This window comes from Rattus rattus, chromosome 2 (assembly GCF_011064425.1).
Source record: "Rattus rattus isolate New Zealand chromosome 2, Rrattus_CSIRO_v1, whole genome shotgun sequence".
Classification (NCBI taxonomy): Eukaryota; Metazoa; Chordata; class Mammalia; order Rodentia; family Muridae; genus Rattus; species Rattus rattus.
In genome coordinates this window covers 133,280,798-133,305,992 of record NC_046155.1, presented here as the reverse complement: position 1 = coordinate 133,305,992, position 25,195 = coordinate 133,280,798, and the positions used below count along the sequence as shown (strand labels likewise).

At 45.0% G+C, this 25,195-nt stretch overlaps 1 protein-coding gene across 1 annotated transcript in view; it reads left to right on the top strand.

The window, feature by feature from the left end:
* Adamts17 (ADAM metallopeptidase with thrombospondin type 1 motif 17) overlaps positions 1-25,195 on the top strand; it is a 315,106-nt gene that overhangs the window by 196,704 nt on the left and 93,207 nt on the right. The window contains exons 14-15 of the mRNA XM_032893438.1: positions 4,052-4,179; positions 9,745-9,865. Of these exons, the coding sequence (XP_032749329.1) occupies positions 4,052-4,179; positions 9,745-9,865 (249 nt within the window). The remainder of the gene's footprint in view (positions 1-4,051; positions 4,180-9,744; positions 9,866-25,195) is intronic.

The window sequence follows — 25,195 nt, the reverse complement described above, 5'->3', positions numbered from 1 at the left end:
ACACATGGCACCCTTCCTGGGGGTGGGGAGGCTAATAAGGTGGGTTCTCATTCCTGTCAGGAAACACTGGTTTTGCAGCTGGATAGTTTGCCACACATATAAGAAAACACTCATCCGCAGAGCTTTGCATATCACTGAATTATAAATAAGATAACCTAGCCTTCTCTGAGGCCCACCAGCCATGAGCCATGGCCTCTCCCTGACATGGAGTTTCAATGTTGAATTATCAGGGTCATTCTGGCTGTGGTAAGTGCTGTCTCGTTAACTGAGACCTGTCTGGAGCGTCTAGCTACTCAGAAAGAAAGACTCTGATTGGTCTCTTCATAGTCAGATAGACTTTACTGACCCAATCAGCTAAAGCTGGGTCCCGGGGACTGGTTATGAAGTCCTGGTGGACAGCTTGTGGGAGAGAAGATTGAGCGGCCAAGACAGAAGACAGAACCTAGATAATCACTCATTCTGGCCTCAACATTAACTAGACTCTGTCTTAAAAGTAAAGACAAAATAAGACTTTGTAACAGAGAGCAGTAAGAACACTGTGAACCGCAGTGTCCATGTTCCCTCTGGTGCTCAGGAGGAATTCCAGACCTCTAAGCTGATGTAATCGCCAGCTCTCAAACCTCAGAGCCCATCTTTCTTGCCTTGGCTGTGGCTTCTGCTTCCTCTGGTCAGTCAGAAACCCTGGCCAACAGGCAGGCCTCTGAGAAGCCAGACAGAAGCCTCCGCCAGAATTCATCTAAGTGTACACCATCCACGCAGGAGGCGTGTTCCAGGCATCTTTCCTTGCTGTGCACGACTGTACAGCTTTTAGGATTTCGTCCCCTCCCTTACTTTTAGGGATGGAAGAGTTCTCATGCTGTGCTCAGAGCTGAAACCCACCACCTCGTGATATTTAAAGGGAGCTTTGCTCCTAGAGATATAACTTCCCACTCATACAGAAGGGGACTAGTCAGAGAATTTGGAAGGACTATGAACTCCTTTCTCTCAATTGAAAAGGACTGTCCTCAATCCCTTTGGGAGAAAGAACTGAGTATAGTCCTTGGAGGGGAGGGACAAATGCAGGGAGTTCTGGGCAATGAAGAAATCTCCTTCTCTCACCTCTGCTGTCAAGTCCTGCCGTCCCGGGTGCCTGAGCCTGGAGGTCACCATCTGCAGTTGGCACAGTCAAAGGCTGGTAGAGCTCAGGAGAATGCCTTGCCTAAAAGATCACAGCCAACCTCTTATCCATCCGAGTCACCTCCCCTGATTTAGTGCCTCCACATCTCTGAAATTTGTACCAAAGAACCAAAACGTTTATCCCTTTCCATGCTGGAACTTTCCAGACTCCCAATGTTCCTCAGAAGAGCGTCTGCCTTTCTGCCCAACTCCCATTCCCGTTTCCGTTCACATCCAAGCATACACTTAGAAACCATAAATATTTATGAACATTGTGGTTTGGTTTTGGCGCTATCATTTTATCCCTTGGTATTTGGGGCCCTGAGGGTTCCTCAGTCAAAGTAAACACTGATGGTCAAAAGAACATCATGATGGAGACAAGAGGAGTGTGGCTATTCCTGTTGGAGGCGTTGTACGTATCCTATGAGCCCCATAGAGGCCTATGACTTCTTATCACATCACCACCATCACCACTACCCCCACCACCATCACCATCATTGTTACTACTGTCAAATAGATCCATTGGCCCTCAGTGTTGAATTAACATGTTAGACTAAATGAAGTTAAGGCCCATACTTTCATACTTTGTGCCCCTCAGCCACTCACAGGGAGCCTCAAACCCCTCTCATTAATCCCATCCAATATGTTTCCTAGAAGTTGACCTCAGTTTCCAGCTCCATCTTCCATAGTTCTTCAATCACTGCTTTCTTGGGTCACTTCCTCTAAATGGAGGGACAGCCCCTTCCAACTGCCCACCTAGAAATGAGGCATTCCATCTAGAGCAGGCACTGCCCTCCATGTGCACATAAAAGAATCATGCCATGTGACCTGTCTCATGCAAGAGTCACCCCATACCTGTCATCAGTCAGCTAGGACCTCGAGAACATGTACCCCTCATTGCCTATTTTTAACACTGCCTATGGAGTGTTTGGGGTGTGGCGTTCCAGCCATGCTTGAAGAATAATTAACTTGCCTAGGAAATTAAAGACCCCCAGTCTACTCTTCAGAGTCAGTTGTTTCGCTTACAACTAGATAGAAGAACTGAGTTGAGCCTGAATCCTGGAAGCTTCTTTCTCATACTCTCAGATGACCTCCCATCGATCATGAGCTGTCAAGCAAACATGAAAACCCTTGAGATTGGGTAAGATGGCTGCTCTGACAGCCCTCTGCAACTGGGATGCTGAGACCTTCCAATTCCATGTTGGCTACCAAACCCTTTAGGTACCCCTCCCTTGCCAGAGACCACCAAAAAGAGACCACGGGGGAAGGCTGACGGCTCACCAAGGTAGCATAAAGTCTCTGTGGCTCTCTCAGGGTTTCCTTCCAAAATGATCTGATAAATGGGTTAGGGCTGGGTGGTGGAGGGGGCAAGAAAAGGTGAGTCCTCTCGTTCAGCCAATTTCAGAGATGAGGTCCATTCATTTGTTCAAATATATTTTAAGTCTCATGAACTTACGTTCCAGTCCTGGTCTGGGAACAGAAGACACAAGTGAGGTCCCTTGGTCCCTAAGGGTTTCTGTACTTCAGTCCGAAGGTACAAATTGAAAATCCTTCCTTCATCCAAGACATTTGCAACTAGAAGCCTTTCAAACTGGCGTTCTCTTTGGATTTGTCGATATTTGCATCTACATAATGAGATATTTCTGTGATAGGACACAAATCTAAACATGAATTTTATTTATGGCTTATATATATGTTATATACATAGCCTAAACAGAATCTTAGAGTTTTTGATGCATCTGTGTTTTGGCTGCTTCTATCACATGAGAGGGATGGAATTTTCTTTTAGTAATGTCCTGTGAGAGTTCAAAGGTTTGAGAACTTGAAGGTGTTTTATGGATCCTGAAGTCTTTAGTATTCATCAGTTGAACCTGCTTCATAAGAAAAACCCTGGGGTTGGGGATTTAGCTCAGTGGTAGAACGCTTGCCTAGCAAGCGCAAGGCCCTGGGTTCGGTCCCCAGCTCCGAAAAATAGAAAAGAAAAAAAAAAAAGAAAAGAAAAACCCTTCATGTCTAGGATTTGCCAAAACAATTCTAGGACACTAGGCCAATGGCTATATACACCAAGTACACATAGAGATGCCTGGCCAATTCCATGTCAGGGTGACAGAAGAGAGAACTCTGGGTTGACAGGAGCCTCCTATGAAGCCCAGTAGAAAGAGGCATTTGCAGACCGAGGGGAAGGCATAGACGAGGACACAAAAGCTTGACGTGCTCTGTAGACTCCCATTGTCCCAGAAGCAGTGGGAAGAGGGACTTACTTTGAGCTGCTGATGTGACTCTCATGAGTAGTCCCAGTGGTCCCTGTGTCCCCTTCCTAGACCTTCCACTCAGATTCTTCCAGAACCTTCAGGCCTCATACCACAGCCCTACGGTCACTGCTCAGCAGTAGGGCTAGTCGGAGACAGAACTCTAAAACATTTCTAAGTGTGGAAACACATTTAAGCTCTTAGGGAAACCACTGTCACGGAGACCCGAGTGGCCTCGTTCCCCCTACCCAGGGCATTCCTGTTCACCCTCCCCTACTTCCCCACCTTACAGCAGCAGGCCCCAGCCTCAGTTTTGACACACAGTCACTTATGCACAGGCAGGCTAGCTCGTAACTGTGCCTTTGTGCAGCTGCCAAAGGCAATGCCGTGTATCTGCAAAGGAGGAGAACCAAGAGGAAGCCCACAGAGCTGCCTGCTCTGCCATTTACGAGGCAGGGATCCTGGTCTGTGTGTTATTTTAAATGTCCTCAGGTACTGAGGACAGAGCTAAGTGACTGTGACCTTTATCTGCACTAATTGCTCTCCCACTGGACTTAATGCTCACTTGTGAATCTCTGGCCCCTCCGCCCCTGCATTGCCCACATACCCCTTCCCACATCAACACCCACCAACCTTTCCCTCCTCAGATAAGCCCTGTGAACTCTACTGCTCACCCCTCGGGAAGGAGTCCCCGCTGCTGGTGGCTGACAGGGTCCTGGATGGCACACCCTGTGGACCCTACGAGACTGACCTCTGCGTGTATGGCAGATGCCAGGTGACCTGATTTTCCTACTGTCACAGGTGGGGCTGTGGAGAAAGGTTCCCTCTTCCCCAAAATGGATCTGTGGTGGAGCTGGGCTTTTGTGGGTCCGAGGGGAGGAGGTTTTTCTCAGAGAGGGCTGCGCTGCTCTCTGTGGCCAGTGGCCACCAGCACGGGCCCTGCCCTTGGCAGTGACTGAACATGACGCCCATGGTAGGCTTAAGTGGCCAAAAGATCAGCAGCCTCTTGAAACGATTTGAAAATTCCTCTAGAGATCACGATTTATACAGAGAGCCGGTGTGTCTGACATAGAACTAGAGGATGGACAGACCACACTCTGTTGACTTACACTCAGTAGAGCTAAGCAGGCACCTTTGCAGAGTGTCAGGGAGAAGGATGTGCCTGCCACCTGAGGAGCCCTCCACCCTCTGAGGCATAGGCCCCCAACTCGTGACTTGTTAGGAAACTGACAAATAGACAAAGCAAGGAGGAAGGGGAAGGAAGGAAAAAAGCACTCTGTTGTCCTGTCATCAATCTCTAGCCATCAGAAGGAGCGTCCCGATGGGGAGAAGTAAGACAGGGAGGATGGAGATGCTATGACTTTTCAGTGGGCAGGGGGATACGGCTCAGGTAAAGCAGCCTCCGCCCTCATGTGCAGCCTGAGCAGAGACTAACCCATCAAGCAGCTGAGGTGAAGAGCATAGTCTGGCTTTTAAATGATGGAGCTGCTAACCACTGTGCGGGAGGCACGGGATGCCAAAGTCGTGACACTGGGCATATTTCGAATCTGGTGAGGGCTCACTTCTCACAAATGGCTTCTTTTTGTTCCACCATCCTCACGTGATGGAGGGGCATAAGCTGTTCTTGGGGGCCTCTTTTAGGAAGACACTAGCTCTATCCTTGGGCATTCTGCCATCAGGATGTAATCAGATCCCAATGGCTCATTTCCTAGTGACATCACCTTGGGGTGATGGGAACTGGGAAGATAGAAACCTTCAACCCCATGTGCCCAGCCACTGTCACCCTGTGCCCTTACTGTGCCCCTATCAAGAGCTGCTGGAGGAAGACTCAGGTAGAAACTCAGCATCTCGTTTGGCTCCTGCAGCAAACAGTTTCAACCTATGTAGGTTTTTCTCCCTGGATAGCCCAAGCCAGTCACGTTGGTTAATCTTTCAAGGAACCATTCCCTGGCTTTGTATCTAACAGATTAGCAAGGACACCTCCCAAAGACCAAGGGGAGCTTGAGCAGGCCCTTCTGGGATTCTTTATCCATAGCAAAGAATGTTCCAGGCCCTGTTCTGGACAGCACAAAGAAGACCCTTATCATTACTACTAAAACAGAGCATTGCTGATAGTTCTCAGGTAACCTGCTAGTGGTCTCTGTTTCCTAAGTTCCATGCTCACCTGGATCATCCTGCATGCTGGCATATTGCAAACCAGTGATGTAATTCTTTTGCTAGCAGCTTTACAAGTCAAAGCTCTTGTACCTTTTAGGTCAGTGCCGGCTGGGCCACCCCAGCCCCTTGCAGACATCTGCTTCGGTAGTCCTGCCAGCAAGGAGGTACTTCTAAAGATCCTAACATTCTCCAGTCGACCCTAACTTCAGTTCCTAGTGGTCTGTGCCAATGGGCACATCCATGAAATTGGATTTAACCTCAGGCTTTTCAACCTGAGAATATTCCATGTACCATGACAACGGATCTCTCAGATCCTTGCCCAGATGTAAACCCTGCAGACTACCATAATCACCCACATTGGGAAAGATGGGCCCATTGGCACCACAGTGGCATGAATGCCACTTCTCCCAAAATAGTCCTGAAGAAAAAGAAACAAAACCATAAAGGACTGGTTATATGCGAAGGAGAAAATAAAACCCTGCCCTGAGAAAGCCAGTGAGGGAGGCATGACTGAGCTGAGAAGGCCTGAACAAGGCAGCACGGTGATCTCTGCAGAGAAGACAGACTTGGAGAACCGTGGTGGAGCTAAGGGCAGAGACCTCCCAGCAGAAAGAGGCAAGAGTGAAGCTACCTCAGTCAGGGAGTGAAAACTCAGGGTAGAAGAATGTGGGAGACAGGCCTGACTCAGGGGGATCAGACCCAGGGAGAGTTTGGGTTTACTCTAAGTGTGATCAAGAGATTGAAGGACAGGGAGAAGCACTCTTGGCCACTGGGATTGGCTGGGCTGGAGTCTGAGTAGAGTAGGTGGTTATAGAAGCTGGGAAGAGCTGGGGCACTTGCAAGACAGAGAGAAGTAAGGGGGCTTGCAAGACAGACTAGGAGATGATTAGATTCAGGGTGCATTTGGAGAAGGAAGGTGAGTTCGACTTTAGCAGTGCCTTGACCAAATACCTAAAAAAAAATCCACCTCAAAAGAGGGAATACATATCTTAGCTCACGTTTAGAGGCTTCAGTCTACCATGGCAGGCAAAGCTTGGCAGAGCCAAGCAGTTCACACCAGTGTCAGGAGACAAGGCTTACACCAAGACAATGCTGGACTTTTTGTCTTTTTGTCTTTTTCTCTTTTTATTCTATCTGGATCCTTCCTTCACCTTGGGATGTTCTGGGTCTCCTCCCTTAATTAATCCTCCCTGGAAACACCCTCGGGCTTGATTTACCCATCTCCCAGGCACTTCTCCTGCTAATCAAGATGACAGTTTTAACCATGGGGGAAGACAAGCCGAGACGGTGAGCTTTGGGTAGAAGTTGTACAGAGTCGGTGTGCATCTGCTGGGCTATGGCATTCATAGTCATGGATCTGCTCCTTGGGTCTTCAGATGGAGGTCAGTGTAGCATTGAGGGTCAAAACAACAGTGGGGTGGCTCAGATACACCTGAGCAAGAAGCTTCTGACCCAAGAGCGGCTCTGTGCATAGAAAAGTAGACAGTGGATGCTATCAGGAGACCAGAACGCCAGACTAGGTAGATATCTGGGTATAGTCACATAGAGGTTTCAGGCTAGGATGGTGTTCATGTCATTTTCAAGCCATACTGGTAATGTCTGACTAGAATTTACTAGTCAGACTGGAGCGGCCTTGGAGATGAAATGAATCACTAAATCCAAACGTTGTCTAGAATTCCAAAAAGGTCACACATCAGACTCTTGGGACTAAGAATTGGGCTTAAGACTTTTGGTCTATTGAGCCAAAATTGGACTTAAGACTTTAGTCTATGGAGAAGGTGAATTACTAAGAAAATCAGAGAGACATAGAAGGTTGGCTCAAAGTTGGCACATTCTCAGTTGACCATGCCCAGGCAACTGGGGAAGAAGAGAGAGGAAGTCATAAGAACTGGGAGAGAAACCAACAAGAGCTGTAACACATTCTGATACATCTGCTTATTTCTGTATTACTTTCTCTTTCTTACACACCTTTGTCCTCAGGTTAGACATAGTAGGTCCTCAATAACTGCCTTGGATGGATTCTATCTATAGATTCAACTAACTTTAAATGCAAAATACTGCAGAAAAAAATTGTATTTTTCCTAAGTATATGCAAGCTTTATTCTTATCATTGTTAAGTTATCAATTTATTATTATTTAATTATAAATGCTATAAAATTATTTACATAGCATTTACATTTATTCATTGACAATTGAAAGCATACAAGAGAATGCGTGTAGGTTCTGTGCAAATACTACATCATTTCCTGTAAGGTACATGAGCATCTCTGGATCTTTATATGTTTGAAGAGTTCTAAAACCACTCCCCAATGGATACAGAGAAAGGAGTCTCTATAAATTGAAGATAGTGTGGAGAGTACACTGTGACAAGTGCTAAAGAGACAAAGAGAGGGAGGAGGAGGAAGAGGAAGAGGAGGAGGAGGGGGAAGAGGAGGAGAAAGCTCGGCCATTAGGTGTGCTGAAAGGAGGCTGTTTGCTGCTGGCAGCAGGGCAAAACTTCTAGGCCTGGACTCCAGGTCTCAAATCAGTAGAGAACATTGCTTCTCATTCCTGGGCAAAAGATGGCTTCTGCATATGGCCTGCCCATAACACACTCCAGCACATGGTCTACCCATGGCACACTCCAGCACATGGCTCTGAACTAGATCTCTTTGAACTTAAATCTGCATGTGACATGGGAACTGCCTTGACCAAAGAGAACTTACGCGTAGCTTGCCCGTTCCATGACATCTTGCACTTTTGGTGATGGCACGAGGCACTCTTGTCCCTAACTTTTCCAGAACAGCACCCAAGCCAGCACACAGTGGTTAGGAATTTGGGAGCTCAGAAGTGAGTGTCCGGAAGACTCCTTAAGGGCAAATGAAAGAGTAGCCCAGGACCAGCAGGAGGCTGTGGGAAGGCTCTAGACCACTTGCTGTTTGGAGTTTCCTCGGTTCCGTCATCGTCATCTTGTTCTCTTGGAACACTGAGGCTCATAAATGCAGTTGTTAAAGCGCCACTAACACTCAGAAGCCATGACTTTAATTGTGCTTTACGGCCACTTCCATTTCAAAAGAATTATGTCTGCCCCTGCCAAGCATATCACAGACTTCTTTCACAGGCTCTAGCACAGGGAGAAAGTGTCCTGTTGGCAAAGTGCTTTGGCTGTTTCCCTTCCCCTCAGATTTGCCGCTGTTCTGCCATGAATATCTCCACAGGCCTGGCTTCCCAATGCAAAAGGTGACAAATGTCACAGCAGGCAGCATAGGCAGAACTGGGAGGCCCTTCCCAGCCTGAGAACCCAGAGTTCTCCCAAGGGGCTCTGGCTTCAGCCCGATGTCCAAGAGTTTACCTAAGGGGCCATCTGACATGCATCTGTTCAGCATTGATGTACAAAGCTCCCTTCACTACCACCGGGAGAAGCTGTGGAGACCAAGTGAGATGTTTATGTAGAACAGCCGAAGCTGCTTAATTAGGAAACCCTAACTGAATTTCAAGATAAGCAGCCAGCAGTGAAGTGAGAGACTTGCCAGGATAGCATGGGAGTGAGTTAGAAGTCCAGGAAGTGGAAGAAAGAGCTACATCAGGGAGTATATGACAGAAACAGGGGAAGCCGAAAGGAAGCAGGACCAGGTCCAGGTGACTCTAGCTTATAGCTGTGCCACCAGCAGCCACTGTGGGACTCAGAAGGAGGATGCCGAAACTTACAATTTTAGCAACGGGATATTGGCTGAGCTTTCTGCTCTGAGCAGATTCCATGGTCTGGGATGCGCTCTCTCAGCCCTGGTCAGTGTCTACTAGGCAACTTCACAGTTAGAAGTAAGGTATAGCATGGTGCGACCACGCCCCCCACCGGCTCCCTGCTTCACCACCCTGATGTTTCTGCTGTGATACAGCAGAGGTGGATAGTCCCTGCTTCCCAGAGATGTGTAGATGCTATCCCTGTGGGTATCTTAGGGTAGCAGGGCTCCTTTATTCCATAGTGCATGGTTTTAAATGCATTTGATAAATTCACAAAATGATTTTTAAAAAGGCAAACCAAATCTGCATTCTGGTAAGTTTTCTTTATTGAATTTAATAATAACCAAACTGTGACAGGGTCCCCGGGGCACCCTGCCTCTCAGAGAAATCAGTTGTGCAGGGAATCAGGTTCAAAACATCAACCAATCTTAAACACAGATGAACCAGCCCTTTGCTTTTCTAGAAAATTGGCTGCGACGGCATCATCGGGTCTGCAGCTAAAGAAGACAGGTGTGGTGTCTGCAGTGGGGATGGCAAGACCTGCCGTGTGGTGAAGGGTGACTTCAGCCACTCCCGGGGGACAGGTGAGTGCTGGGCCTGAGGGCTGTGGTGGTTACAGGTCCACCAACACACACTTTATCTTTCAGCTCCTTTGCCCCAATGCTAATGGTGGCAAGGCTTTTTGTATGTCACCACTCCAATGCAGAGTCCTCTGTATGTCACTACTCTGATGCAGAGTCCTCTGTGTGTCACCATTCCGATGCAGAGTCCTCTTGGTCCTTCTATTTGTGCCACCTTCCCAGCCTTGGGCTTCTCTGTCCAGAAACAGGGGCAGGTTTGCTGACCTGCTGTCATAGAGGACATCAGCTTGTGGCATTCAGTCGGGTGAATCCTCGGGAGAGAATGAGGAAGAACCGGTAGGCAAACAGTCTCTGAAAGCCTTCAAGGGAATGAGTGAGTCTAAGCTGGAACTCATCTACTTTAATTCCTACTTTGCATAGAAACATGTCGGTTCAGTTGGTCCTGATATGAGGCCAGAATCATGGTTTTAAGTTCTACCCATGGATAGAAAGCTTGGTATATAAGAACATTCCTTCTAGAAACTATAAAAAGGACACACTGTTCAGGATCTTGTGAAAGCAAACCCAGAGGTAATAGCAAATGCAAATTTAAACTTAAAAACAGAATTTCAGGGCCAGAGAGAGACTTGAAACTTGAAGGTAACCTGAGTTCAATCCTCAGAACCCATGTGGTGGGAATAGAGAAACAACTCCCACAACTAGACATCTGACCTCTACATATGCACTGTGGCACATGCATATGCACACACATCTGTACACACCACACACATACACACACACACACACACACACACACACACCATACACACACACACACCATACACACACACCACACACACACATACACACACACACACACACACACACACACACACACCATACACTACACACATACACACATGTAAACACACACCATACACACACACATCACACACACATACACACACACCATACACACACACACACACACACACACACACATACACACACACACCATATACACACACATACCACACACACACCCTAAACAAACAGATAAACACCACCCACACATACCATACACACACCACACACACTCACCATACACACACACACACACACACATACCATACACACACCACACACACACACCATATACATACACACACCATATACACACACACATACCATACACACATCATACACACACCATGCACACATACACACACATACCATACACACACCATGCACACACACACCATACACACACACATACCATACACACACATACCATACACACACCACACACACACATACACACACACACCATACACACACACACCACACACACACACACACACACACACACACACACACACACATGAATTTTTTTTTAAAGGTGAAGCTTACACCCATCACTTTGTTCCAGAGAGAGACAGAAGCTACCACTAGGATGAGTTCATTTGGGGGGACGTGGCCCTCTAGAGCTGAACTGTCCAGTGCAAACTGCGCTGGCCACTCAAGTCTACCCAAGTTGAAATCGTAACAGGAAGAAGTTAAACTGACTTAGGAATGCTGGCCACAATCCAGGTTCCCAGTTGCCATCGGCGCTGGGGGTCTCGGGTCAGGCAGAGCATCCTTGCTACCATAGCAGGTTTCCTTGGGCAGCACAGCTCTAAAACTTAGCAGATTACTCTTTGTTTGGTGTATCTGATACCGTTTCACCTCTTGGCACCCTGGATTTGCCTTGCATAGTTATCAAAGTTGGGGGGGGTAAAAACCTCCATAATTAGCAAAGGGTTACTATTTAATATTGATTTCTTTTGATAAATATAATATTAGAAACATTATTTATAATCATGAAGATGGCTCAAATGATAAAGAAAGGCACTTCTGCCAAACCTGATGACATGGATTCAATTCCACATGGTGGAAAGAAAGAAATGACTCCTAAAAGTTGTCCTTTGACCTCCATATGCACAGTATGACATGATGGTGATGGTGATGATGATGATGATGGTGATGGTGGTGGTGATGATGATGGTGGTGATGATGGTGATAGTGGTGATGATGGTGGTGGTGATGGTGATGATGGTGATGGTGATGATGATGATGGTGATGGTGATGATGATGATTGTGGTGATGATGGTGATGGTGAATAGACACCTCATTTAAATTGAAGGTTATGCTATCCTTCCTATCCTTCAGTTGTCAGAACTGAGTGCAGTTGTATCATTCTTCATTAGATGGGTTGAGCATAGCCACACCTACCACTTGATGAGTTCAATAGAACATTAAAGAAGGTTCTACAGGACCTTTGAAATCCTCTACCATAGCAGCTCACTTATCAGAGAGCCCAGGTTAGGATGAAAGCATTAATTTTGACCTAAGGAGATGCTTCATCCTTCTACAGCGGCATCCTTTCTCCTACCTTCCTTTCTCGATTTATCCTGTCAGTCCTAGGCTCTGTCTGTGTGTCCCCTGGAGGAGGGCAGGCTTCTGTGGCTGTAGAAGTAAGTGTCCCATGGAAGGGAAATCCTATGGGGAACTTCCTTGGGGGTAACTGTTACACCAGGACTTATATATACTTACTTCTAGCTGCTTGGGGTACAGACCCTGTAGCAAGCCTTCAGAGAAGGAAAGCAAGCATTAGCTTCATCTGCCCATGAGCTTGTCACTTCTGAGGAGCTGCCAGATGCCACACATTAATAGAAAAACACAGTAAAGGGTTTGGTTTTAGTTTTTTTAAACCTTTGCCATCGAAGTTTGTGAGGTAAGATCACATCAGTATGGATTTGGTTTGTTGAAAATCTGTGTGTGATGTTCATTCCCATTTGAGTAACTATTGGCTACTTAGAATTTGATGTGTTAGACTGAATAAATGCAGAATATGGATACTGGGTCAAATGTATACTGCCTCCCCCACCCCACCCCATCCCCAAGAACATTTATCTGGCACACATACATGTCAATATCAGATATGCAGATTATCAAAGTTAACAGTTACCACTTTAGTTACAGTCGAGGTGAGGCACCTTGCCAGGGCCCATGTATAAATCAGTTATAAAAGGTGACTTAAGAAGTCAGTGGCAGCCAGGGTGGAGAAAACACACTTCTGGGTAGAGGCGAATCCATATATTTGAATGAGACTCAGCAGAGAAATTCTGCGAAGGTCCCAGGCCATTTGGCATCTCGGTGACCCCAGTCAAGTGGATTCGCTAATCTTGTTGGTGTAGATAGGAAGGCAGCTTTCATCTGTGCCCGGCTCTGAGGAATGAAGTTGGGAGGAATGCCTTATCACCCTGAAGGGTGGGTATCAAAGAGAAATGCCATACAGAGAGATAAAGCAACATCAAACGCAGGAACTTTGCCAGGTCCTGCATAGAGGTCTGACCCCAGCCTGAACTCTCCCAGGTCTGCTTACAAAAGCCCCTGAGCTGGGAATCCAGGGTAGGTGCATACAGTGCCCTAGACAAGCCAGGAGCCTATGGTGGAAGACCTCAAAACCTTGTCTGGAGAACCAGCTTCCTAGATGTAGAATGTTTGCTGTCCCTACCCTTGCCCTCCCAGTTGTGAACAGACAGGCCTTTAGCTATTCATGGGTAGAAGGAACCCTCAAGCCTTCAACTGGACTGAAATGGCTAGGCTACTTGAATTGAGTAGGTTGGAATTTTCTGCTACAATGCTTTCCCATCAAGCATTAACTCGTCCTTTAAGTGTTGTCGTCTTCATTCCTTCTTGCTCTGTAGAACTGGGAAGATGACTAGTTCCCATGAACATCCAGTATACAGATAGGCCGAAGTTCCAACTGAGGCCCAACCACGATGCCTGATGGGTTCCGGATCCCTTTGCACTTTGCTCTTGAAGAGACAGTAGACTCCTAACAGAAAGACTGACATGTTTTCCTTTTCTGAATACATGTCATGGTGCATCATCAGTCGTTATCCTCCAGCCACTGCCACATCCTGAGTTCTGTGCTCTGTCTTGAGGTGTGGGGATGGGAGTACCATGGGGAAGGTCATGATTCTATGTTGATGCTAAAGCACAGTCCCTCCGATTGAGGGGAACAACACCCGTTGCTACGATGCACACAAACCAACTGCAACCTTTTTCTTTTTCCTCAGTCAAGAACAATCTTTGTATGAAGGTGTCCACCTGTGTGATGGCAGAGGCAGTTCCCAAGTGTTTCTCGTGTAAGATGTTTAACTATATACGGCATGGCCACAAAGGTGACACGCTTGGTGTGGGGCTCTTGCTTACATGCCTGAGTGTTTTCTGAATAGAATTTGTGAGAATGAGTCATGAAGGAAGCCGTGGGCAAAACGAAGGCCTATGATTACTTACTAAAGGACACATTCTGACCGATTGCCAACCGTGGAAAAGTAAGCTAAAACCAATATTAAGGACAAAAGAGGCCCACACCCGCGGATCCCGGCCCGCAGCAGCTCTCTGCTCCCAGAACCCGTGGGAGAGATACCTTACCGCCTGGTCGGGTGGGCACTCCTGAGGCTGCAGAGCGGAAGAGACCACCAACACTGCCCACCCCTGCCCACATCCCTGACCCAAGAGGAAACTGTACAAGGCCTCTGGGTTCCTGTGGGGGAGGGCCCAGGAGCAGCAGGAGCCCTGCCTGAGACACCGCCGGAACCTGAAGGAAACAGACCGGGTAAACAGTTCTCTGCACCCAAACCTGTGGGAGGGAGAGCTAAACCTTCAGAGAGGCAGACACGCCTCACGAAACCAGAAGAGACTGCTCTCTGCACACATTACTGATTCCAGAGGAAAACACGGAGGCCATCTGGAACCCTGGTGCACGGAGGCTCCCGGAAGAGGCTGCGCAGATCTTCCTGGTCGCTGCCACGCGGAGAGCCCTGTGGGCAGAACCCATGAGCGTAACTTGAGCCTCGGGGCCACAGGTAAGACCAACTTTTCTGCTGCAAGTGACCTGCCTGGTGAACTCAAGGCACAGGTCCACAGGAACAGCTGAAGACCTGTAGAAAGGAAAAACTACACGCCCGAAAGCAGAACACTCTGTCCCCATAACTGACTGAAGAGAGGAAAACAGGTCTACAGCACTCCTGACACACAGGCCTATAGGACAGTTTAGCCACTGTCAGAAATAGCAGAACAAAGTAACACTAGAGATAATTTGATGGCGAGAGGCAAGCGCAGGAACCCAAGCAACAGAAACCAAGACTACATGGCACCACCGGAGCCCAATTCTCCCATCAAAACAAACATGGAATATCCAAACACACCAGAAAAGCAAGATCTAGATTCAAAATCATATTTGATCATGATGCTGGAGAACTTCAAGAAAGACATGATGAACTCCCTTAGAGAACAAGTAGAAGCCTACAGAGAGGAATCGCAAAAATGCATGAAAGAATTCCAGGAAAACATAAATAAACAAGTAGAAGCCCATAGAGAGGAGACACAAAAATCCCTGAAAGAATTAAAGGAAAACACAATCAAACAGTGGAAGGAATTAAAAATGGAAATAGAAGCAATCAAGAAAGAACACATGGAAACAACCCTGGATATAGAAAACCAAAAGAAGAGACAAGGAGCTGTAGATACAAGCTTTACCAACAGAATACAAGAGATGGAAGAGAGAATCTCAGGAGCAGAAGATTCCATAGAAATCATTGACTCAACTGTCAAAGATAATGTAAAGCGGAAAAAGCTACTGGTCCAAAACATACAGGAAATCCAGGACTCAATGAGAAGATCAAACCTAAGGATAATAGGTATAGAAGAGAGTGAAGACTCCCAGCTCAAAGGACCAGTACATATCTTCAACAAAATCATAGAAGAAAACTTCCCTAACCTAAAAAAAGAGATACCCATAGGCATACAAGAAGCCTACAGAACTCCAAATAGATTGGACCAGAAAAGAAACACCTCCCGTCACATAATAGTCAAAACACCAAACGCACAAAATAAGGAAAGAATATTAAAAGCAGTAAGGAAAAAGGTCAAGTAACATATAAAGGCAGACCTATCAGAATCACACCAGACTTTTCTTCAGAAACTAAGAAGGCCAGAAGATCCTGGACTGATGTCATACAGACCCTAAGAGAACACAAATGCCAGCCCAGGCTACTGTATCCTGCAAAACTCTCAATTAACATAGATGGAGAAACCAAGATATTCCATGACAAAACCAAATTTACACAATATCTTTCTACAAATCCAGCACTACAAAGGATAATAAATGGTAAAGCCCAACATAAGGAGGCAAGCTATACCCAAGAAGAGGCAAGAAACTAATCGTTTTGGCAACAAAACAAAGAGAAGAAAAGCACACAAACATAACACATCCACGTATGAATATAACAGGAAGCAATAATCACTATTCCTTAATATCTCTCAACATCAATGGCCTCAACTCCCCAATAAAAAGACATAGATTAACAAACTGGATACGCAACGAGGACCCTGCATTCTGCTGCCTACAGGAAACACACCTCAGAGACAAAGACAGACACCACCTCAGAGTGAAAGGCTGGAAAACAACTTTCCAGGCAAATGGTCGGAAGAAGCAAGCTGGAGTAGCCATTCTAATATCAAATAAAGTCAATTTTCAACTAAAAGTCATCAAAAAAGATAAGGAAGGACACTTTATATTTATCAAAGGAAAAATCCACCAAGATGAACTCTCAATCCTAAATATCTGTGCCCCAAATACAAGGGCACCTACATACGTAAAAGAAACCTTACTAAAGCTCAAAACACACATTGCACCTCACACAATAATAGTAGGAGACTTCAACACCCCACTCTCATCAATGGACAGATCATGGAAACAGAAATTAAACAGAGACGTAAACAGACTAAGAGAAGTCATGAGCCAAATGGACTTAACGGATATTTATAGAACGTTCTACCCTAATGCAAAAGGATATACCTTCTTCTCAGCTCCTCATGGTACTTTCTCCAAAATTGACCATATAATTGGTCAAAAAGCGGGCCTCAACAGGTACAGAAAGATAGAAATAATCCCATACGTTCTATCGGACCACCACGGTCTAAAGCTGGTCTTCAATAACAATAAGGGAAGAATGCCCACATATACGTGGAAATTGAACAATGCTCTACTCAATGATAACCTGGTGAACGAAGAAATAAAGAAAAAAATTAAAAACTTTTTAGAATTTAATGAAAATGAAGGTACAACATACCCAAACTTATGGGACACGATGAAAGCTGTGCTAAGAGGAAAACTCATAGCGCTGAGTGCCTGCAGAAAGAAACAGGAAAGAGCATATGTCAGCAGCTTGACAGCACACCTAAAAGCTCTAGAACAAAAAGAAGCAAATACACCCAGGAGGAGTAGAAGGCAGGAAATAATCAAACTCAGAGCCGAAATCAACCAAGTAGAAACAAAAAGGACCATAGAAAGAATCAACAGAACCAAAAGTTGGTTCTTTGAGAAAATCAACAAGATAGATAAACCCTTAGCCAGACTAACGAGAGGACACAGAGAGTGTGTCCAAATTAACAAAATCAGAAATGAAAAGGGAGACATAACTACAGATTCAGAGGAAATTCAAAATATCATCAGATCTTACTATAAAAGCCTATACTCAACAAAACTTGAAAATCTGCAGGAAATGGACAATTTCCTAGACAGATACCAGGTACCGAAGTTAAATCAGGAACAGATAAACCAGTTAAACAACCCCATAACTCCTAAGGAAATAGAAGCAGTCATTAAAGGTCTCCAACCAAAAAGAGCCCAGGTCCAGACGGGTTTAGTGCAGAATTCTATCAGACCTTCATAGAAGACCTCATACCAATATTATCCAAACTATTCCACAAAATTGAAACAGATGGAGCACTACGAACTCCTTCTATGAAGCCACAATTTTTATACCTAAACCACAAAGACCCAACAAAGAAAGAGAACTTCAGACCAATTTCCTTATGAACATCGACAAAAAAAATACTCAACAAAATTCTGGCAAACCCGAATCCAAGAGCACATCAAAACAATCATCCACCATGATCAAGTAGGCTTCATCCCAGGCATGCAGGGATGGTTTAATATCTGGAAAACCATCAACGTGATCCATTATATAAACAAACTGAAAGAACAAAAACCACATGATCATTTCATTAGATGCTGAGAAAGCATTTGACAAAATTCAACACCCTTCATGATAAAAGTCCTGGAAAGAATAGGAATCAAGGCCCATACCTAAACATAGTAAAAAGCCATATACAGCAAACCAGTGGCTAACATTAAACTAAATGGAGAGAAACTTGAAGCAATCCCACTAAAATCAGGGACTAGACAAGGCTGCCCACTCTCTCCCTACTTATTCAATATAGTTCTTGAAGTTCTAGCCAGAGCAATCAGACAACAAAAGGAGGTCAAGGGGATACAGATCGGAAAAGAAGAAGTCAAAATATCACTATTTGCAGATGATATGATAGTATATTTAAGTGATCCCAAAAAAGTTCCCAGAGAACTACTAAAGCTGATAAACAACTTCAGCAAAGTGGCTGGGTATAAAATTAACTCAAATAAATCAGTAGCCTTCCTCTACACAAAAAGAGAAACAAGCCGAGAAAGAAATTAGGAAACGACACCCTTCATAATAGACCCAAATAATATAAAGTACCTCGGTGTGACTTTAACCAAGCAAGTAAAAGATTTGTACAACAAGAACTTCAAGACTCTGAAGAAAGAAATTGAAGAAGACCTCAGAAGATGGAAAGATCTCCCCATGCTCATGGATTGGCAGGATTAATATAGTAAAAATGGCCATTCTGCAAAAAGCGATCTACAGATTCAATGCAATCCCCATCAAAATACCAATCCAATTCTTCAAAGAGTTAGACAGAACAATTTGCAAATTCATCTGGAATAACAAAAAACCCAGGATAGCTAAAACTATGCTCAACAATAAAAGGACTTCTGGGGGAATCGCTATCCCTGAACTCAAGCAGTATTACAGAGCAATTGTGATAAAAACTGCATGGTATTGGTACAGAGACAGACAGACAGACCAATGGAATAGAATTGAAGACCCAGAAATGAACCCACACACCTATGGTCACTTGATTTTTGACAAAGGAGCCAAATCCATCCAATGGAAAAAAGATAGCATTTTCAGCAAATGGTGCTGGTTCAACTGGAGGTCAACATGTAGAAGAATGCAGATCGATCCATGCTTATCACCCTGTACAAAGCTTAAGTCCAAGTGGATCAAGGACCTCCACATCAAACCAGACACACTCAAACTAATAGAAGAAAAACTAGGGAAGCATCTGGAACACATGGGCACTGGAAAAAATTTCCTGAACAAAACACCAATGGCTTATGCTCTAAGATCAAGAATCGACAAATGGGATCTCATAAAACTACAAAGCTTCTGTAAGGCAAAGGACACTGTGGTCAGGACAAAACGGCAACCAACAGATTGGGAAAAGATCTTTACCAATCCTACAACAGATAGAGGCCTTATATCCAAAATATACAAAGAACTCAAAAAAGTTAGACCAGGGAGACAAATAACCCTATTAAAAAATGGGGTTCAGAGCTAAACAAAGAATTCACAGCTGAGGAATGCCGAATGGCTGAGAAACACCTAAAGAAATGTTCAACATCTTTAGTCATCAGGGAAATGCAAATCAAAACAACCCTGAGATTTCACCTCACACCAGTGAGAATGGCTAAGATCAAAAACTCAGGTGACAGCAAATGCTGGCGAGGATGCGGAGAAAGAGGAACACTCCTCCATTGTTGGTGGGGTTGCAGACTGGTACAACCATTCTGGAAATCAGTCTGGAGGTTTCTCAGAAAATTGGACATTGAACTGCCTGAGGATCCAGCTATACCTCTCTTGGGCATATACCCAAAAGATGCCCCAACATATAAAAAAGACACGTGCTCCACTATGTTCATTCATGCAGCCTTATTTATAATAGCCAGAAGCTGGAAAGAACCCAGATGCCCTTCAACAGAGGAATGGATACAGAAAATGTGGTACATCTACACAATGGAATATTACTCAGCTATCAAAAACAACGACTTTTATGAAATTCGTGAGGCAAATGGTTGGAACTGGAAAATATCATTCTGAGTGAGCTAACCCAATCACAGAAAGACATACATGGTATGCACTCACTGATAAGTGGCTATTAGCCCAAATGCTTGAATTACCCTAGTGGCCTAGAACAAATGAAACTCAAGACGGATGATCAAAATGTGAAGGCTTCACTCCTTCTTTAAAAGGGGAACAAGAATACCCTTGGCAGGGAAGAGAGAGGCAAAGATTAAAACAGAGACTGAAGGAACACCCATTCAGAGCCTGCCCCACATGTGGCCCATACATATAGAGCCACCCAATTAGACAAGATGGATGAAGCAAAGAAGTGCAGACCGTCAGGAGCCGGATGTAGATCGAACCTGAGAGACACAGCCAGAATACAGCAAATACAGAGGCGAATGCCAGCAGCAAACCACTGAACTGAGAACGGGACCCCCGTTGAAGGAATCAGAGAATGAACTGGAAGAGCTTGAAGGGGCTTGAGACTCCATATGTACAACAATGCCAAGCAACCAGAGCTTCCAGGGACTAAGCCACTACCTAAAGACTATACATGGACTGACCCTGGACTCTGACCTCATAGGTAGCAATGAATATCCTAGTAAGAGCACCAGTGGAAGGAGAAGCCCTGGGTCCTGCTAAGACTGAACCCCCCAGTGAACTAGACTGTCGGGGAGGCGGCAATGGGGAGGGTGGGGAGGGAACACCCATAAGGAAGGGGGGGGAAGGGATGTTTGCCAAATGTACATAAGAAATACTCAAGTTAATAAAAAAAAAATAAAAAAAAAAAAAAAAAAAAAGGACAAAGAGCCATGAATTGAGAGAGTAGACAGAAACACGACCTAGGGTGTCATGGGTGACTTTGTAGTCTCATCAACCACATCTGATACCTTCACAAGATATACGAAGACAGGGAAGCCAGTCTTGGTTGGTGCCTCCCTCGGAGGGAAGTTTCCGTATCACTATTATTACCGGACTAGATTCTCCTGTTAGAGGCCATCTTGACGCCTTCGTGGTAGAGATGAAGGCAGTGGCCTTGGTCTGACCTCACCATGCTGACCACACATGGCAAGGGTCAGCTAAATCATGGAGCAGACCCGTGATGCCTCTTGAGTGGTTATAGTCTTCCATTATGGTCAAGAACAACACACAGAGTAACACAGAGGGTCTTCAACTCATCTTTCCCAGCAGTTTTTCAACTTGAGGATCCTGAGGAACCCATTGATTCCCATGGACTTGGAACCTTGGATCTTATTCTTCCCCAGGCTTGCAGTTTGCAGTACAATCCTCTCCCACGATGCTGCGGTAGTCAGTCACTATTCCTGCAAATCACAGTGGGAGCGGGCCGTGCTGCACATGGGCTGAGCCGTGGCCTTCAGGAGACGAGGTGTAGTGCACGCACTTTTGACTTGAGATATTCTCAACTTAAGTGGGTGTTTCAGGATGTGACCCAATTATAAGTTGAAAAGAATCTGAATTCTCACAAACATAAAAGCAGAAACAGCAAAATCCTTTCTGGATTGCTTCAGATTTGTCTAACAAAATTAAATTTCTTTATTTTTCCATAAATTAGATACCACACAGAAAAAGAATCCCAGTACATAATCAAGATTAGACCACTATTCTAATACTCAGTGACATTTGTCCCCAAATGGTCAATACTATGTAACAACAAAACTATAATTCCAAACCTTCTAGAAAAGCTGCTTGGAAAATTCAGAGTCAAGACAGACTTGAACTCACCATTCCTAAGACCTCACTTGAGGCAAAAATGGTGTGTATCCTAGAAAAATGACAAAGGCCTGGTTTCCCCAATGGCTTCTTCATAATCAAATTTTTTCTCTAACCAATTCCTCTTGCTTGGTGACGGGAATTATAATGGGAAATTACTCCAAGGTGAAGCCTTGCTCTTTGGTCTAAAATGTAAATTTATCTTCTGCATCCTCAAAGTGATTCTTCTCTTTTGTTACATTGCATGTGCTACCTCTGACTAAGTCATAGGACATCTGGCCTCAGGGACAAGACGCTTTGGGACTTGGTGATGGCACTCTCTCCCTTCCTGGTCACTCTTCTTACCACCTAGTGTTGGTTTTGAGCCCTGGGTCAGAGATGATCGCAGAAGAGTGAGAGGCAGAGGCCTGCCTTTCATTTAGGGTCTTTCTCTTTCCTTGGTTCTGTCCGTGTCAAAACCAGAGAAACTAGGTCGGCATAGTGCCACACGCCTTTAAACCTGGCACTCAGGAGGCAGAGGCAGGTGGATCTTTCCGATCTCTATGAGTTCAAGGTCAGCCTTGGTCTATGCACCAAGTTCCAAGACAGCCAAGGTTAAATAGAGACACCTTATCTCAAAGAGAGAGAGAGAGAGAGAGAGAGAGAGAGAGAGAGAGAGAGAGAGAGAGAGTGTGAGTAGTAATAGGAAGGAAGATTAACAGAGCCTGTATACTACCACCACTTCCATGCTGGGAGAGGCCGCCATACTTGGCTTGGTTTGCCCTGAGCTTGCCACTGTTGATCAGCATCTCTACCCCAGGCGAGGCACAGGAAGAGACAGAAAGCAGATGCCCTTCCAGTGTTGCAACTTATGCCAAAATTAGATTTAAAAATAGCCCAGTGACCATGCCTGGTTGCAAATGTTCCTTGCTCGGGAATTTGGGAAATCAACTAATTAAGACCTAGGCAGCTCCAAACACTGCCTCTGAGGCTGCCAGCTGCTGGTGCTAATACCAAGCTGTTAGTCAGAAACAGAAAAAGAGACCCACCCCCACCCCCTGGCAGCTGCTCCCCCACCCCACCCCCACACGCCCACTACAGTTCAGCTCTACAGACTCATTTTCTTCTCAAGTGCATGGCTTCTGGCTTCAATGGAAATTCCGAAGAACATTTTAACCACTTTGACCCTGAAGAATTTTTATCTTTGACACTTGTCTATTGTGTATTCCCCATAATTCTTCAAATTCCCCAGAAGGAACAAAATTCTCTAAGAAATATCTGGGGTGTAAAAATCCAGTGCTGGGGTTGGGGATTTAGCTCAGTGGTAGAGCGCTTGCCTAGGAAGCGCAAGGCCCTGGGTTCGATCCCCAGCTCCGAAAAAAAAGAACCAAAAAAAAAAAAAAAATCCAGTGCTATCTCAAAAGGGGTGAAGTGACGTGGAGAAGAGGAGGGAGTAATTTTGGTGGCAGTCATGGTTTTATTTGTAGTGCGCGCGCGCGCGCGCACACACACACACACACACACACACACACACACACACACTGCCTTTTTTTTTTTTTTTTTTTTTTTTTTTTTTTAAGAAAGGAGGCATTCTTAAAGGAAACCAGTTAACCACCCATCCAGGTTTCCCTGTAGACCCTGCTATTACTAATCTGGTCTGTACTGATATATTTGTCTGTTCCGACCATCTCACCGCTGAAGTCACAAGCAGGTGGTACTTCGTGTGGCCTCTTAGTACAATGTTTCCAAACCTCATCTTTGTAACTGCCTACAGCAACATTTCTTCCCTTTTCCTCTTGTCAAACACTACTGCCTTGTTTAGCTAGGCCGGTTTGTAGAATGTTCTTCAGGTTTGGGGTTTTGCTTTGTTCTTGTGGTGGCCATTTTTGCTACCACAAATAGCACTGGGTATAAGATTTTGTGTACAAGTTATCATGCAAACAGGTTTTCATTTCCTCTGTGTGTACTATGTTACTTGGGAACATATTTTTCTTGGGAAAGTTACCAATCTTTCCCAGGGTGGCTGTGACATCTTGCATTCTAACTGGCAGTAGATTCAGGTCCCACTCTGTCCACTCGCTCACCAGTGCTCCCTGTCTTGCCTTTTGATGCTGCTGTGACAGTGCAGGTGACGTGGTACCTCGCCCTCCTCTCTATCTGGGCTTCCTTAGTGATTCATGCCGCGTGGCTTATTTTCATGAATGGACACAACGGCCAGGCCATGTCTGTATCTCTTTTCAAGAACTGCCTCTTTTAAGCTGGGATGTTTGTTTTATTACTGAAGTGTGTTATTTATATATTCTAAACCAGATTCTTGATAAGATAAATGACTCTTGACTCTCTCACCCAAGCACTGGGCACTGCGTTTTCACACTGTTCATGATGGAGAATGACGAGCTCCTAATCACCGATAGGAGCCAAGACTTGGCTTTCTTTTGTTGCCGTAGGGTTAAGCTTCTGCCTAGTCCTAGGACACCAAGGTTTACTTCCGTCTCGTCCTCGGTGTTCCGTGGTTTACCTCTGACATTTAGGTCTGTGACCCAGCTTTAGTTAGCTGGGCTCTGTAGAGGGTATGGTCCGAGATGGAGGGTAGCCAATTATCCCAGTGCTGTTTGTTGAAGACTGTCCCTTCTCCCACTGAGTATTCCTGGCATCTTTGCTTTATAAAAATAAGCAACAAATGATTTATTTCTGGACTCTCAATCATGTGCCACTGATAGAAGGATCTATCCTCACGCCAATACCACACTGTTTTGATTAGTGTAGTTAGCTAAAATGTTTGGAAGTCAGAAAATATGACTTCTCCGACTTCACTTGAAATATGTGTTTTGACTCTCATGAGGTCCTTGCATTTCCATATGAATTTTAAGATCAATTTGTCATGTTTGGCAAAAATATGTCTTTGGGGGGGATTTTGATAGTTATTGCCTTAGATCTGCAGGTCGCTCCTCCCATCCTGTTACTAAGTCTTCCAGTGCCATGGCTGGAACTCCATGTAGCCTGCTTTCCTCTTATGCACAAGGTCCTAGATCAAGTCCCAGGACCCCGCCCCACCCCCCAAAATAAAATCTTTCTGATCCATAAACATAAACATATGATATCTTTCAATTTACTTAGATCTTCCCTACTATGTCTTAATAATTTGCTGTAGCCTTCCGTGTAGAGGACTAACATATCGCGTCTTAGATTTATTCTGAAATGTTTTATTGTTTTTGGATGGCACCTAAACATCCTAACTTTTCCTTCCCAGTGCAGCAGATTTTTGTTTCCCCCACACCTTCCAGCCCACTGTACTGCCTTCTAGTAGTTCCCTTAGGTTTTTCCTTGGGACTTGCTGTGCATGCAGTGTCACCATGTGCGATAGCGATAATCTTACCCTTTTGTCTCCTATATTTATGTCTTCTATGTATTTATATATTTGGTTGTTTATTTTTGCCTAATTGCTTAAGAGCCTCCAATACACAATTGAGTAGGAAAAGCAAGCAGGATATGCTTTGTAAAGACCCTTCTCCTAAGGGAAGAATCATTCAGTATTTCGAAATTAGTTACATCGTTAGTATGAGGCTTGAGGATATTACCGTTC